Below are 16,685 nucleotides of genomic sequence, written 5' to 3'. Positions count from 1 at the left end.
GCCTTAACAACAGAATTGTTGAAGCAGAATTAAGAATATCTGAGCTAGAAGACAAAGCACAGGAAATAATACAATCAGACCAAACATAAGAAGAAGGAATTAGAAAACTATAAAACATTGTTGGGAATCTACAGGATACTATCAAATGACCCAACATACGGGTTGTAGGGGTTCCTGAAGACATGAGAAAGGATTAAAAGGCCTTTTTAGTGAAATAATTGCAGAAAATTTCCCTAGTTTGGAGAAAGAAAGGGGCATCCAAGGAAAGGAAGCACATAGAACTCCTAATAGACATTACCAGAGAAGATCTTCACCAGGACACATTGTAGTCGAACTTTCCACAGTAAAACACAAAGAAAAAGTTCTAAAAGTGTTGCTTTCAGAGAATCTCCAATTTTTAAACTCACAGCAGACCTGTCAGAAACCCTACAGGCTAAGATAGAATGGCAAGATGTAGTCTGAGTCTTAAGAGAAAAGAACTGTCAACCCAGAATACTATACCCTGTGAAGCTCTCATTTATGAACAAAGGTGAAATGAAGACCTTCCATGACAAACAGAATCTCAAAGAATTTATTTATTTATTTATTTATTTATTTTTGACAGAGTGGACAGAGAGAGAGAGAGACAGAGAGAAAGGTCTTCCTTTTGCCATTGGTTCATCCTCCAGTGGCCGCCGCGGCCGGCGCGCTGTGGCTGGTGCATCACGCTGAACCGAAGCCAGGAGCCAGGTGCTTTTCCTGGTCTCCATGGGGTGCAGGACCAAGTACTTGGGCCATCCTCCACTGCACTCCCGGGCCATAGCAGAGAGCTGGCCTGGAAGAGGGGCAACCGGGACAGAATCCGGCGCCCCGACCAGGACTAGAACCCAGTGTGCCGGGACCGCAAGGTGGAGGATTAGCCTATTTAGCCATGGCGCCGGCCAATCCGAAAGAATTTTTCACCACTCATCCTGCTGTGCAGAAGATGCTAAAGATGTGCTGCACACAGAAGAAATACAGAAGTATGGTCATCACAAGAAGGTAAAGGAAGGAAATTCTTCACCAAAACTACAAAGGAAATCCAAAGGAAAAAAACAGGAATATTTATGGAAAAATGGCAGGGCAAAGTCATTGCTGACAATAGGCACCTTGAATGTAAATAGCCACAACTGTTCAGTTAAAAGACACAGGCAGACTGAATGGATTATAAAAGAAAACCCATCTATTTGCTGCCTACAAGAAACATCTCACTAACAAAGATGCATATAGAGTGAAAGTGAAAGGATAGAAAAAGATACTGCATGCTAACAGAAACCATAAAAAGAGCTATTGTAGCCATCCGAATACCAGACAGAATAGACTAACACACACACACACACACACACACACACGAAAAAAGGGGCACTATGTAATGATTAAGGGATCAATTCAACAGGAAGATGTGAATATTATAAACATATATGTACCTAATTACAGGGCACCTGCTATTTAAAAGAAATTTTAAGGTATCTAAAGGGAGATATGTACCCATGTGGGAGACCTGGAAGAAGCTTCTGGCTTTGGCGTGGCCCAGCCCCAGCTGTTGCAACCATTTGAGGAGTAAACAGCAGATGGATGATCTCTATTCTTTCCTTCTCTCCCTCTCTCTGTAACTCTGCCTTTCAAATAAATAAATCTTTAAAAAAATGAGCTCATGTATTCAGTTTATGGATTTGAATGCTGTATTCACTATTTTTATAGATGTAGTTTCAAGTAGGAATTGATTCTTCATGCCAGCACTGTACTAGATTTTCACATCAATAAAATGATTCATTTTCATATGTTTGTATTCGAATTATATCAGCTGTCAAACGTTAAGAAACCTTGAGAAAACAGTTTATAGAAAAACTTACAAAATATTTCTTAAAACTTATTAAAACCTTAAAAATATAATTAGTAAAGGCTTTCAGAAATTTTTAGTCTTAAGAATTGAGCATGAAATTGGAACAAGGACTGAAAAATATAAGAATGTTGAAGTGGCAGACAGTTGCCAGTGATTTTAGTTATAGAGTATATTTTGATTAAAAAAAGAAGTGCTACATTTCATTGCATTTTACATACTTTGGTTTATAGAACACTTATTTTATAAGCCACTATGAAAGCAAAAGCATTCCAGTTATCGTTTTAAGTCCTATACCAATTTCACAGATGTTAAAAAGCAGAAACACTTTTTTGGGATGGATGAATTGTAGACAGTAAAGATGATGATTGTGTAATAAATTTTGGAGAATAAAATTTAGCCCTTAATCAGTAATTTTTCCCTAAAGTGGAACCATGTAACTTTACACATATTTATTCTTTCATGAGGGAAATACACATTAGAGATTTGAAAAGAGTTACACATTAGAAATTAGAAAATTAAAGTACAATCAGATGTATATCATGTAGCTTCTGTTTGTTAATTGTATTTATAGGTTTTCAGAGTGGGTCTCTAGTTTTTTTGACAGTTAGGTTTTATGAAACACTTCTTGTCACTCAAAACAGGTTTAACTGAAGTATATAATAAAATAGTTTTGTTCTCATAATACTTTGGAACACCTTTTCACTTCTTTTCCAAAATTGATTTGATTCTTACATTTTTTCAGTCCTTTTTGAAGTACCCGCATATCAAAGACTGATAAGGAGAGTACATAGATAGTTAATGCTTACCATATTTTTTTGCTAGTTGCTTTCCAATTCTGTAAGTGCATTAGTAGTGAAAATATATTTACTAGCTATATACATTTTATCCAGGTTTCTTTGCCAAGGGAAATCCAATTACAAATCCATTTAATTCCTTATGATATTGTAGTTTTTTAGAGCATGATAGTGAAGTCATGGAGTAATCATATCACATTTGATTAATGACAGTTTTAAATGTGGCTCTGAAATCTCATGTGTATCAATAGATTAGAGTAGTAAGGTGGACATTATACTGGATTTTCAGATTATCAGTAAGTACCGGGTGGTCACACTTGTAAAATATTGCAGAAGCAGACTTAATGTTGAATATTTTTACCTGGTTTTTGCCCCCCTCTCCCCACTCCCTCCTCCCTCCCCCCTCACTCCCTCCCCCCTTGATCCGTCTCCCCCTCCCCCTCTCCCTCTCCCCTCACTCCCTCTCTCCCCTCACTCCCTCTCTCCCCTCACTCCCTCTCTCCCCTCCCTCTCCTCCTCTCCCCCTCTCTCCCCCTTCCCCTTCTCTCCCTCCCTTTCCCCTCCCCCTTCCTCCTCCCCCTTCCTCCTCCCCCTCTCCCCCTCCCCCTCCCTCTCTATTTTTCCTCTCCCACTCTCTCTCCCTCTCCCTCCTCCCTCTCCCTCTTTTTAAGAATTATTTATTTTACTTGAAAGGTAGAGTTACAGAGAGGGAGAAGCAGAGGCAGAGAGAGATCTTCCATCCACTTGCTCACTCCCCAAATGGCCACCATGGCTGGAGATGGGCTAGTCTGAAGCCAGGAGCCAGGAACAACTTCTCAGTCTCCCACATGGGTGCAGAGGCCTAAGGGCTTAGACCATCTTCCATTGCTTTCCCAGGCACATTAGCCAGGAGCTGAATCAGAAATAGAGCAGCTGGTACTCCAACTGGTGCCTATCTGAGATGCTGGCACTGTAGGCAGTAGCTTAATCCACTACGCCACAGCACTGACCCATTGTCTGGTTCTCTTAAGATCTCAGGGTCATCAGTGATGGAACAAGATTTTGAGTTTCTGGCCATATAGTTCCTTGTGTTATAGCCATCAAATTTATACATTGAAGTATTTATAGCAACAGTTTTTGAATCCTATTTCATATCTCCTCATGGAAATTTTCAGATGCAAACAAAAGTAGAATAGAAAATTAAACTCCCATGTTTTCATCAAAGATGTCTTCTAGAATTGTCAGCTTGTGGCTAGTCTTGTGGAATGGAGGATTACGTTTTATCTTTGTGCCTCACCCTAACCTGTTTTTGTTGTTGAAGAAGAGGAAATTGGATTGTTTTTCTTTTCCAGGGTCCCAGAGTCAGGATTTACATCTTTTTTTATATTTATTGTTTCCCTTTGTCACCTGTGTTTCTTACAAATTGGTGATTAAATCCAGAGGCTTGGTCATATTCAGCATTTTCCCCCCATTCCCAGCAGAACACATTTTATACGTGTGTGTGTGTGTGTGTGTGTGTGTGTATGTATGTGACTAATACTCTTGATTTACAAAGTGGGAAGCATGTAAATACTTGGCTTAATTTTTTTTAAAGTATCATGTGAAACTGAATCAGGACACAGGCAAAAAGAATATTTGTATCAGGGCCACCAGATGTCTCCCACCTACTTTTTAGTTGTCTGTTTCATCCACCAACAATCATTGCCTCCTCCACAACTCTGCTGCTTTTTATTGACCCCAGAATGTTTACTCCCAAAATCTGTTGATTGCTCTTTACTTTCAGGGAAAGTTAATAAATAAGCAGAAATTATGAATAGTTTTATAATCTATGCTTCTGAAAGCTTACATGCGGCATTTCAGTATTTATTTTATGGTTTTTATTACACTTACTGAAATTGTTTTTTAAATCTGCTAACCTTATATTTGAGGAGCTTGTGTTTAGAAATTTATATTACTTGTTACATCTCAGTCTGTGGCTTTAACCCGCTACACCACAACACCAGCCCCTTCCCTTCCCTTTTAGGTGACAAAATTTAAAGATTTGTGTTTAAAAATTGTATTATTGAGTTTTCTAATATTGTAATATTTCTCTTAAAAGCACTTTTTTTTTCTGAGAAAAGGGGAAATCACTGTTTTTGTATACTTTTTTCCTTCATGGTTCTCTGAAATAGATTTTTATATTCTGGACAGAGTTGTTCAGAACACAATAATTTCATCTTCTGCAGCCCTGGTGTCAGGTCATTGGTTTTGTGCCACCATCTAGAATGATCATTCTACAGAACAGCTTTTCAGCTAGTATTGTTCTGGAACATGAGGAAGCCTGACTAAAGAGAGTGGCTTTTCTGATGCCTTTATGTCACCCCTTTTTGGTAGCAACCTTTCAAGGACACCCAAAAAACAATCTACGGGAAAACAAAACTTTCAGCTTTAAAAATAAACGAGTAGGGGCTGGCGCTGTGGCACAGTGGGTTAAAGCCCCAGCCTGAAGTGCCAGCAATCCCCTATAGGCGATGGTTCTAGTCCCAGCTGCTCCTCTTCTAATCCAGCTCTCTGCTCTGTCCTGGGAAAGCAGTAGAAGATGGCCCAAGTCCTCGGGCCCCTGCACCCACGTGGGAGACCCGCAAGAAGCTCCTGGCTCCTGGCTTCAGATCTGTGCAGCTCTGGCTCTTGTGGCCATCTGGGTAGTGAACCAGTGGATGGAAGACCTCTCTTTCTGTAACTCTTTCAAATAAATAAAATAAATATTTAAAAAAATTAAGTAATGTATAAAACATATTTTTATACCATTCTTGGCTTGACCCATTATCTCACCCCTCTCCTTTAAAAGATTTATCTATCTATTTGAAAGAGAGAGGCCGGCACCACGGCTCAGTGGGCTAATCCTCCGCTTGCAGCGCCAGTACCCTGGGGTCAAGTTGCGCTTGGGGCACTGGGTTCTGTCCCAGTTGCCCCTCTTCCAGTCTAGCTTTCTGCTGTGGTCCGGGAGTGCAGTGGAGGATGCCCCAAGTGCTTGGGCCCTGCACGCGCATGGGAGACCAGGAGAAGCACCTGGCTCCTAGCTTCAGATCAGTGCAGTGCAGTGCAGTGCCGTAGTGGCCATTTTGGGGTTGAACCAACGGAAGGAAGACCTTTCTCTCTCTCTCACTCTCACTCTCTCTCACTGTCTAACCCTGCCTGTCCAAAAAAAAAAAAAAAAAAAAAAAAGGTGAGAAAAAGGAAGAGATACAGAAAGAGATCTTCTACTTCCCCAAATGGCTGCAATGACCAGGGTTGGGCCACGCCTAAGCAGGAGCTTCATCTGGCTCCCCAACATGGGTTCAGGGGCCTAAACACTTGGGTCATCTTCCGCTGTTTTCTTGGGCACGTTATCAGGGAGCTGGATCAGAAGTGGAGCAGCTCGGAATTGAACCAGTGCTCCTGTGGGATGCCAGCATCACAGTTTGTGCCTTTAACCCACTATGCCAAAACACTAGCCCTTTCTCTCCCCTTTTAGATGATAGGTTAAGATACCACAGAACCGGTTTTTCTTGGAACAGTATTATAAGGGCTGGCCTTGAGGTGCAGCAGATTAAACTGCTACTCAGGACACTGACATACCATATCACAGTGCCAGTTCAAGTACTGGCTTCTTCGCTTCTGATCCAGCTTCCTGCTAATACACCTCTGACGGCAGTAGGTGATGACCCAATCGCTTGGGCCCTTGCCACCCATATGGGAGACCAGGATGGAGCTCCTCTTCCCTTTCTCTTTTCCTCTCCCTCTGTCGCTCTGCCTTTTGGATAAATACATCAATACACCTGTAGTTTAAAAATCATATAATAAAGAACAGGGCTGGGACCAGCATTGTAGCACAGCAGGTTAAGTCAGTGGCTTGCCTTATGGGCACTGGTTTGAGAACTGGCTGCTCTACTTCCAACACAGCTCATTGCTAATGCACCTGGGAGAGTAACAAGATGTCCCAAGTGCTTGGGCTCTTGACACCCACGTGGGAGACCCAGATGGAGATCCAGGCTCCTGGCTTTGGCCTGGCCTGGCCGTGCCCCAGCCTTGTGTCCATTTGGGAAGTAAAACCGCAGATGGAAGATCAATTGATCTCTCTCTCTGACTCTGACACTGCCTTTCAGATAAATATTGTTTATAAAAAGAACAAGGTTTTGGTATTACTAATCTGGCATTTTTAAAATGTATATCATATATATGTTTATATATGTATTTTTTAATATGTACAATATCCATATATCCTATTACATCTGATTAAATCCTTTTCATGAAGCTTTACATAAAGCTGATTATTACGTCTACTATTATCAAGTCTAGAATTTTCATCTTGATCTATTTTGAATGATGTATTTACTTACATATTAATTCAGTATATAGCTAAAAAAATCATATAAGGCACTATGCTAATTAAACTCCACAGAAGGTACATGGATGAATCAAAGCCAGAAAGATCATAATTGGGAAGGAAGACTGTGTAACACAAGTTTAACAGTTATTATAGGAAGAGGTAGCAGTTACCTAGAGACCTGTAAATGGTGGGGTAGCTGATGAGCAAATGATCACTATAGAAAGATTCAGAAAAACTTGAGGTGAGAAAACCACTTTAGTTGGGTCTGGAAGGACAAATAAGGATTTGATATTGCAGAGATCAGAGTAGGAAGGGGTTGCAAGGGAGAGGACCTGTATGAGAAAAGATATGGAAGCAAGAAAACATAAAACATTTGACAGAAGGTAAGACTGGCTGTTTGACAGAAGGATGAACTATTGGGGGATGGGTGAGGCAGGCCCATTAAGTGATGGATTTGGAAAGTTGGGTTAAATTCTTTGTTACAAAAAAGTTGGGCTTTAGGAGACCATGGACCTAATAAGGCTATGTGTTAGGGAGGTTAGTATGACAGTATTTGAGATGAGAAGACCAATGCTATGCCTGAAATCAGATGAAAGGTGCAAGTTGAAGAATTTTTGGGTTAGGATACTTAGGGTGGAAGTGGAAGACAGGCTGGCCCCCTTGGAGATGTTAACAGATTGAGAGAGGGTGGGCTCAGAGATGGCTCTCAATGTTGAGGGTACAGTTTAGACTCTGATGTTATTAAACAGAATCATACTATGAAAAAAAAATACTAGTTGTGTTTTCTTCTTAGTTCTAGAGCCAGTACAAAAGCCTCACGAAGGTCCTGGAGAAATGGGGAAACCAGTCGTTATTCCTAAAGAGGATCAAGAAAAGATGAAGGAGATGTTTAAAATCAATCAGTTCAATTTAATGGCAAGTGAGATGATTGCACTCAACAGATCTTTACCAGATGTTAGGCTAGAAGGGTAAGTACCTATTGTGACCCTGGTTATATCTGAAAACATGTTCTGAATTCCCAGTAAATTGTACCTTAGTGCTGATTGTTCTTAAAGTGAATGCTGTATTACTAAGTTACCACTTACCCCAGTTAAAACAATGCTGATACAATAATCAAGATAGTTCTGATCATTAGGACTATATATTTCAGGCATTGGTAAATAATTCTTTATCTTGATGGATTGGTTGGGGATTTTAAATTTCATTTCTACCAAACTATTCATATATTCAACCCTTTTATAAAAACAATCAAGCCATGTGTGTCTTGAAACAGTGAAGCACATAGTCCTAAGTGTATCTGCTTAATGAGTTTTTACATTTGTATACATCCCCGTGTACTATCTAAATCAAGACAGAACATTTCCATACAAAAGAGTTTTCTTATTTTCATTAGACAACCATTTCTTTGACCTCTCTAAACACCGATGGGTCTTATCCCTTGTGAATTTTTTATAAATGGATTCATTCAGTATATATACCCTTTCATGTCTTTGAGAGTTATGTTTTATGTATCAGAAGTTTATTTGTTTCCTTCGCAGTGTAGTGATAGGCTATGTGAATATTCCCATAGTTTATTTATACACTGATAGACATTTGGGTTGTTTCACATTCTGATTGTTATGAGTTAAAACTATTGTGACATTCTTGTGCATGTTTTTTGGAATACTTAAACTTTCATTTTTATTTGGTATGTATTGGGGAAGCAAATAGGTTATACATTTGTATTCATTTAGTGTGTGCTGCCAAACATTTTTCTAAAATGTACCAACTCGTGTTTCTGTCTGCAATATATAATAGGTTGAGTTGCTCCATGTGAAGAAGGTAATAAAAACTATCTATGCTAGTGGACAAATAGGCTGTTTTTTGTTTGTTTGTTTTGTTTTGTTTTTTACTTATTTGAAAGATTTACAGAGAGAGGTAGAGACAGAGAGAGAGGTCTTCCATCCTCTGGTTCACTCCCCAGATGGCCACAACGGCTGGAGCTGTGCCAATCTGAAGCCAGGAGCCGAGAGTTTCTTTTGGATCTTCCATGGGAGTGCAGGGGCCCAAGGACTTGGGCCATCTTCTACTGCTTTCCCAGGCCATAGCAGAGAGCTAGATAGGAAGAGGAGCCACTGGTGCACATATGAGATGCCCGTGCTTCAGGCCAGGGCTTTAACCTGCTGCGCCACAGTGCCGGCCCCAGCCCAGTTTTTAAAAGCCTGGATACTGTGATCTAACAAGTAGATTAAGTGCACATGTATATTCTGACTGCTGAGACCCCTTAGCCACCTTGCCTTATGTGGCTCCCATTAAGGCTGACAGCCAAGCTTTTCCTTTTCTAGGCAAGAAGTTGGAGGATCTTTATCAGCAGAATTGGACTAGTTCTAGAGAAGCAGCAGGAGCAAAAAGGACCACCCCTAAAGGGGGGAAAAACCCTACAGAACTTGACATTGGAGATTCTCCAAGTAGAAGGCACAGGCTGGTTCTCCTTATGCAGAAGCCCCATTCAATATTCAGGGTTCATATTCAACTTTATGATATCCTATTTTTTTTAAAGATTTATTTTATTTTATTTGAAAGGCAGAGTGAGTGACAGACAGAGGCAGAGACAGAGAGAATGAGATCTTCTATGTGTTGGTTCACTCCTCAAATGCTGCAATGGTCGGGGCTGGGCTAGCCTGAAGCCAGGAGCCAGGAACTCCATCCAGGTCTCCCATGTGATTACAAGGTTTCGAGCACTTGGATCATCTCCCACTCCTTTCCCAGACATACTAGCAGGGAGCTGGATTAGAAGATGGCCCAGGCCGGCGCCGCGGCTCACTAGGCTAATCCTCCACCTAGCGGCGCCGGCACACCGGGTTCTAGTCCCGGTCGGGGCACTGGATTCTGTCCCGGTTGCCCCTCTTCCAGGCCAGCCCTCTGCTGTGGTCAGGGAGTGCAGTGGAGGATGGCCCAGGTGCTTGGGCCCTGCACCCCATGGGAGACCAGGAAAAGCACCTGGCTCCTGGCTCCTGCCATCGGATCAGCGCGGTGCGCTGGCCGCAGCGTGCCGGCCGCGGCGGCCATTGGAGGGTGAACCAACGGCAAAGGAAGACCTTTCTCTCTGTCTCTCTCTCTCACTGTCCACTCTGCCTGTCAAAAAAAAAAAAAAAAAAAAAAAAAAAAAGAAGATGGCCCAAGCGGTGGGGCCCCTGCACATACATGGGAGACCTGGAAAAAGCTCTTGGCTCCTGGCTTCAGAGCAGCTCAGCTCTGGCTACCAGCGGATGAAGTGAACCAGTAGATGGACGACCTCTCTCGCTCTACCTCTCTATGTAACTCTGTCTTTCAAATAAATAAAATAAATTTTTAAAAAAGTGTGGGGCTAGTGATTAGTTACATTTGGGAAGGAAAAGTGATACAAGAGCGGGGGCACTTGTGGTGCTGATAGTATTCGGTTTCTTCATCTGAGAAGTGGTTGATTTCATGGGTGTTGCTGTGCTGAAACTCATTCAGCTCAAATTTGGGTTCTGTGCAGTCTGTATTTCTGTTGTACTTAATAAAATCAGCCTGAAAACAAGTAGGAGGTGAAGTAGTGGAGACTGCAGCATAGCTGTGCTACTGAGGCAAGGCTGCTGTGAAGAGGAGGAAATGTGTTGTCCTTTAAAGGTGGTATATAGTACGGTGTGTTTGCTCCAGTTGGGAGAAAATTTAAGAGGGGAGTATCATAGCAAGAGCCCAACACTTGAGTAGGTGAGAAGGGATGTGGTTGGCTATAGTTCGAACAGAGGTAATTCAGACACTGTGTAGCAGGTAGAGCACACTGTTTATGATCACAGATGCATACAGGATGGTAAGTGTGTTGATGTGAGTATAGAAATTCTCATTGATGGCTTTTATTTATTTTTTATTTTTGGGGGAAATTGGAAACAATGTGAACTATGAATGAGGAGGATGGGAGAAGTACTGGAAAACTGGAGGTGTGAAACAGTTTGAAGTTCATTAGAAAATTCAATAGGATTACTGGATAATACTAAGAGTGTGCTTGAGGTTTGTTGTGGTAAATTTAAAATGAGGCCACTTGGCATGGTCGTATGTTTTCTTTCCTTTTTTTTTTTTTTTTTTTTTTTTTTTTAAGGATTTGTTTATATATTTTGAAAGTCAGTGTTACAGAGAGGGAGAGACAGAGAGAGAGATTTTCATCCACTGGTTTCACTCCCCTAGAGGGCACAACAGCCAGCATTGGGCCAGGCCAAAGCCAGAAGCCAAGAGCTTCATCCCACATGGGTGGCAGGGCCCAAGCACTTGGGCCGTGTTCTGCTGCTTTTCCTATGCCATTAGCAAGGAGCTAAATTGGATATGGAGCATCCGTCACACGAACCAGCACCCATATGGGATACCTACCATTGTCACATGGAGCAGCTTTACCTGCTGTGCCACAGTGCTGGACCCCATATATTTTCTTTAGCCACATTTGGCAGCTCAGATACACATGCAAGACCAGTCAACAGGTTGAATGGAAAGCCAGACGAGTGTTGCAGAGAAACAGAAAGATACAAGATAGTGATTAATAATAAGGAGCCCTGGAACTAAGAAGTGTAGAGGTTAATAGAAAGTAAAAAGATGGCTGGCACAGCAGGTTAAAGCCCCTGCCTGCAACCTAGGTATCCTGTGTGGGTGCAGGTTCGAGTCCCAGCAGCTCCACTTACAATCCAGCTCCCTGCTAATGCACCTGGGAAAGCAGTGGAGGATGTCCCAAGTCCTTGGGTCCATGCACCACATGGAAGACCTGGAAGAAGCTCCTGGCTCCTGGCTTTGGATCTGCTCAGCTCTGGCCGTTATGGCAATTTGGGGAATGAACCAATGGATGAAAGACCTCCCTCTCCCTCCCCCTCCCTCTCCCCCCTCCCCTCCCCCTCCCCATCTCCCTCTCCCTCTCCGCCTCTCTTTTAAATAAATACAATAAGTAATTTAAAAAAAAAAAGGAAGTAAAAAGATGAAAAGTAAGGACTAGAGGTTTCAGTGACAAAACTATATTATTGGAATGAGAACAAAGCAGGATTGGGGCATGGAGGGTTGGAGAGTGAGTAGGAAATGGTGACCAGAGACTGGGATTATTAAATAGAGATTATCAGACATGGGCTTGGGGGAGGTATGACATAAAAGTAAATAGTTGGGGGGCTGGCACTGTGGTGCAGTGGATTAAAGCCCTGGCTTGAGGCACCGGCATCCCATATGGGTGCCAGTTCTGGTCCGGCTGCTCCTCTTCTGATCCAGCTCTCTGCTATGGCCTGGGAAAGCAGTGGAGGATGGCCCAAGTCCTTGGGCCCCTACACCCATGTCAGGAACCCGGAGGAAGCTCCTGGCTCCTGGCTTCGGACTGGCACAGCTCTGGCTGTTGCGGTCATCTGGGGAGTGAACCAGTGAATGGAAGACCTCTCTCTCTACCTTTCTTTGTAGCTTTTTAAAATAAATAAAAAAATAAATCTTGAAAAAAAGTAAATAGTAGCTAGGAGTATAGCATGAAATAATGTGTGTATTTCAGTCTCAATAGAGGGGAAGGGCAGAACAAAGATCTAAAGAATCAGAGGATTGATAAGTGGGTTACATGGATATTGAAGTGATCAAGAATGTCTTAAGCATAGTGACAAAATTCATAGAGAAGCTGCTAGATGACTAATAAGGAAGGGCGAAATTTCAGATGGTTTGTTCTTCAAAGACCTTGAGCCGCCTGAAGAGGGAGAAGCTGTTGTCTAGAATCAGTGAGGAACAAAACACCTCCTTCTCCCTGCAGGATTCCTCGGTGCATGGATGTTAAAGACCACCTGGACAGCATATTCCTGATGATACTTTAATTCATGCTACAAGAGGAAGGGAATGTTCAGAAAAGAAATTGTGAATACAGGGGATTTTTTTTTTTTTTTTTGACAGGCAGAGTGGACAGAGAGAGAGACAGAGAGAAAGGTCTTCCTATTGCCGTTGGTTCACCCTCCAATGGCCGCTGCGGCCGGTGCACTGCGGCTGGTGCACCGCGCTGATCCGATGGCAGGAGCCAGGTACTTATCCTGGTCTCCCATGGAGTGCAGAGCCCAAGTACCTGGGCCATCCTCCACTGCACTCCCTGGCCATAGCAGAGAGCTGGCCTGGAAGAGGGGCAACCGGGACAGAATCCGGCACCCCGACCGGGACTAGAACCTGGTGTGCTGGCGCCGCAAGGCGGAGGATTAGCCTAGTGAGCCGCGGCGCCGGATAATACAGGGGATTTTACTGATGACATTAACCATGAATTCCAAAGAGCACAATAGAATGCTTTAGCAATCAGGACCTTTATTTAACCAAATAGCAATTAGAGGTTTGAATAATTTATAATGACCTGGAAATCCTGGATCTTTGGCTATTTGTTCATAGAGTTATCTTCAGTAGGTTTGGATTTTATATTGTTTTTCACTACTAGAACTATAATTATGTCTCTTGTCATTTTTCACATTGATACTTTTTTCTTTTTCCCTTAAACATTCTTATTAACAATTTGCAATTTTTCATTTTTTTCAAAAGAGAAGCTCTTCCTTTTGTTTATCCAATTATTTTAAAATCTGTTTTCTCTGTAATTTGCTTCTGTTTTCTCTTTAATCTGTTATTTTCTTTAGTTAAATGCCAACCCATTTAAAATACTAACGTAATGAATTCATTAGAGATTGCATCTGTGAGTTATTTTAGTGCATCCTGCTAGCTTTATGTGTACTGCTCTTATCCGTATTTATTTGTAAATAGTTTGTACTTCCTGTTTGATTTCTGTTTAACCCAGAATGATTTGGAAGTACATTTTAAAGTTTATGTATATTTCTTTTTTCTTTTGATTTCTCATTTTTTTAAAAAAAAATTATTGATTTCTAGATTACTTTCATCATGGGCAGGGAACCTAACCTGTATAGTAACACAATCTGTTTGACTTGGATTGGTTGTTTTTTTGTTTTTAAAGGCAGAGCAACAGACAAAGATCTTCCATCTGCCGTTTTCCTCCCCAAATTCTCCTCTAACACCCAAGACTGGGCCAGGCCAGAGCTAGGAGCCCAGAACTGAATCCAGGTCTCCCGAGTAAGTGGCAAAGACCCAAGTACTTGAGCTGTCACCTATTGCCTCCTAGGATATGCGTTAACAGGAAGCTGGAACAGAAGCAGAGCCAGCACTTGAACCCAGGCACTCCAGAGTAGAATGCCAAGTGCCCCCTCTGAAACCTAGATCTGTGTGACCAAAAAGTGATGAGCTTTGTAATCTTTTCCTCAGGACAGGTAGTATATGGCACAGCAGCTAAGTTGCCACTTATATTGTAGTGCCCAATTCAGATCCTGACTACTCCACTTCTGATCCAGCTTCCTGCTAATGTGGAACTTGAGAGGGAGCAAGTGATGGCTCAAGTAGTTAGGTCACTGCAACCCACCTGGAGCCTGGATCAAGTTCCATGCTCCTGGCTTCAGCCTGGCCCGGCTCCTCCTATTGCAGGCATTTGGGGAGTGAATCAGCAGATGGAAGATTCATATTCAATCTCTCTGTGCCTTTCAAATATATATATATATATATGAAAGGCATGTTCAGTAGTACAGTCTTATATTTGGGAAATAAAGCAAGATATCTTAAAAATAAAATCTACACTGGAAAATAGCATTGTTTGGTTTTCTGCTACTTCTGTTTTCCATTTTACTGTACGTGATCTCTTGGTTCTGGTTAAGTTGTATTTTTTAAATCTGTCACTATGATTGTGGACTTAGCAATTATTTTTACTCATTCTGTTTTTTTCTAAGCTTGCATCATTAGGTGCATTAAAGATAATTCATAGTATATTGTTAATTTTTTAAATGCAGTGTTCATTGTATCATTATTAAATATTTTTCTTATTTTGATATTGCTATGTGGGTACTTAAAAGGTTTATAGAAAATGGAATTACAAAATATTTTCGTAACAAAAGTTTGAAATCGACTCATGTTCTCACAACGTGCATTTTAAGACCCTATGTACAAAACCTTTAGTTTACTTAATATTTTCCTGGTATGTCTGTCCTCTCCCCGCCCTCGCTCCCCAATTTCCCTGTTTTCAGCCATAAATTACTTTTTTTTTTATTTTTTGACAGGCAGAGTTAGAGAGAGACAGAAAGGTCTTCCTTTTCCATTGGTTCACCCCTCAAATGGCTGCTAAGGCCGGCATGCTTCGACCTGCGTGCTGTGCCGATCCGAAGCCAGGAGCCAGGTGCTTCCTCCTGGTCTCTCATGAGGGTGTAGGGCCCAAGCACTTGGCCATCCTCCACTGCCTTCCTGGGCTAGAGCAGAGAGCTGGACTGGAAGAGGAGCAACCAGGACAGAACCCAGCGCCCCAACCGGGACTAGAACCCGGGGTACGGGCACCGCAGGTGGAGGATTAGCCAAATGAGCTGTGGCGCCGGCCAGCCATAAATTACTTGTTTTAGGAGAAACATGGTTTTGCTTTAGGTGTATCTCTACGAGAAGGCTGGACTTAATATTTTTTAAAAGATTTATTTATTTGAAAGTCAGAGTTACACAGAGAGAGAAGGAGAGACAGAGAGAGAGAGAGGTCTTCCATCCTCTGGTTCACTCCCCAGCTGGCCATAATGGCCTGAGCTGTGCCAATCCAAAGCCAGGAGCCAGGAACTTTCTCCAGGTCTCCCAAGCCGGTGCAGAGGCCCAAGGACTTGGGCTATCTTATACTGCTTTCCCAGGCCTGTTAACAGAGAGCTGGATCAGAAATGGAGTACCTGGAAATCAAATCAGCCTCCCAATATGGATTGCCTATGTCACAGGTGGCAGTTTAGCCCACTGTGCCATGACACCGGCCTTGTCTACTCACTGCTTGACTCCCAAAGTGGAATCACAGGGAACTGTCAAATTCGCATTTAAATATCCCCATGCCAAATGGACAAAACTGGTCAGTGTGTGATCTTATGGCTAGTTACTGAAGTATAAGGGAAAATAGTGTGGGACAGCCCCTAGAGTATAGCTTTGTCACCACCTTTTATGAATCCAGGAAGGTTTTGCTTGTTCTAAGGCATGGGTTAACTAGTGGTATTGCTGGCTATGTCTCGTCTTACATCTGCTGAGAACCTTGACTGCCTTGCAGGGTCTCCAAAGGCACATTTCCTGAAGGAAAATGGAAGGAAGCTTGACATTGTCTCACTGTTAAGAAGAGTTAAGTAGAAGTAACAAGCACTGAGTAACTTGTGTGATGTATGATCTTAGGGAAGGAGGTTTAAGACAAATTCTAGGTCCTCTAGTATTCCGGATCCGTCCTATGTAATTAATCTTAGATATTTAAGAAGTAATAATACAATTCATTGAATATTTATTATGCCTTAATATACATTTAAACAGTTGAGCAAAGTAGTAGTAATGTGCCAGGTTTACAGATAAAGAAACTTGGACTTAGGGTATTTGTAAAAGTATAAGAGGGCGTCAAAAATTTACGGAAAATGGAATTAAAAGATAATGTGAATTTTCCATGAAGTTTTTTGACACCCCCTCATAGGGTTATTGAGTGACCTATTTGAATTTCAGTCTCAGTCACAATGCATGTAATCTTAATCACTGTGCTTTGCCATTGCTTTTATGGTTAGATCTTAGCTGATCTTCCATGAATGAGAACATGCAGAGTTTGAGAAATTACTTGGCAGGTACCCAGCCACCTGATGAAATATTGAACTGCACTTGATAAATACTAGCAACAAACTGAATTTAG

At 41.9% G+C, this 16,685-nt stretch overlaps 1 protein-coding gene across 6 annotated transcripts in view; it reads left to right on the top strand.

Moving 5' to 3' along the window:
* Positions 1 to 16,685, top strand: part of GALNT1 (polypeptide N-acetylgalactosaminyltransferase 1) — a 150,302-nt gene that overhangs the window by 68,251 nt on the left and 65,366 nt on the right. For all 6 annotated transcript variants that reach the window (XM_089305805.1, XM_051851988.2, XM_051851985.3 and 3 more), the window contains one exon: positions 7,776 to 7,950. In XM_089305805.1, coding sequence (XP_089161931.1) covers positions 7,776 to 7,950 — 175 coding nt within the window. The remainder of the gene's footprint in view (positions 1 to 7,775; positions 7,951 to 16,685) is intronic.

Source organism: Oryctolagus cuniculus, chromosome 10 (assembly GCF_051225735.1).
Source record: "Oryctolagus cuniculus isolate XC-2025 breed Fujian yellow rabbit chromosome 10, ASM5122573v1, whole genome shotgun sequence".
NCBI lineage: Eukaryota > Metazoa > Chordata > Mammalia > Lagomorpha > Leporidae > Oryctolagus > Oryctolagus cuniculus.
Note: the sequence above shows the minus strand (reverse complement) of the source record. Positions and strands in the feature narration are given on the sequence as shown.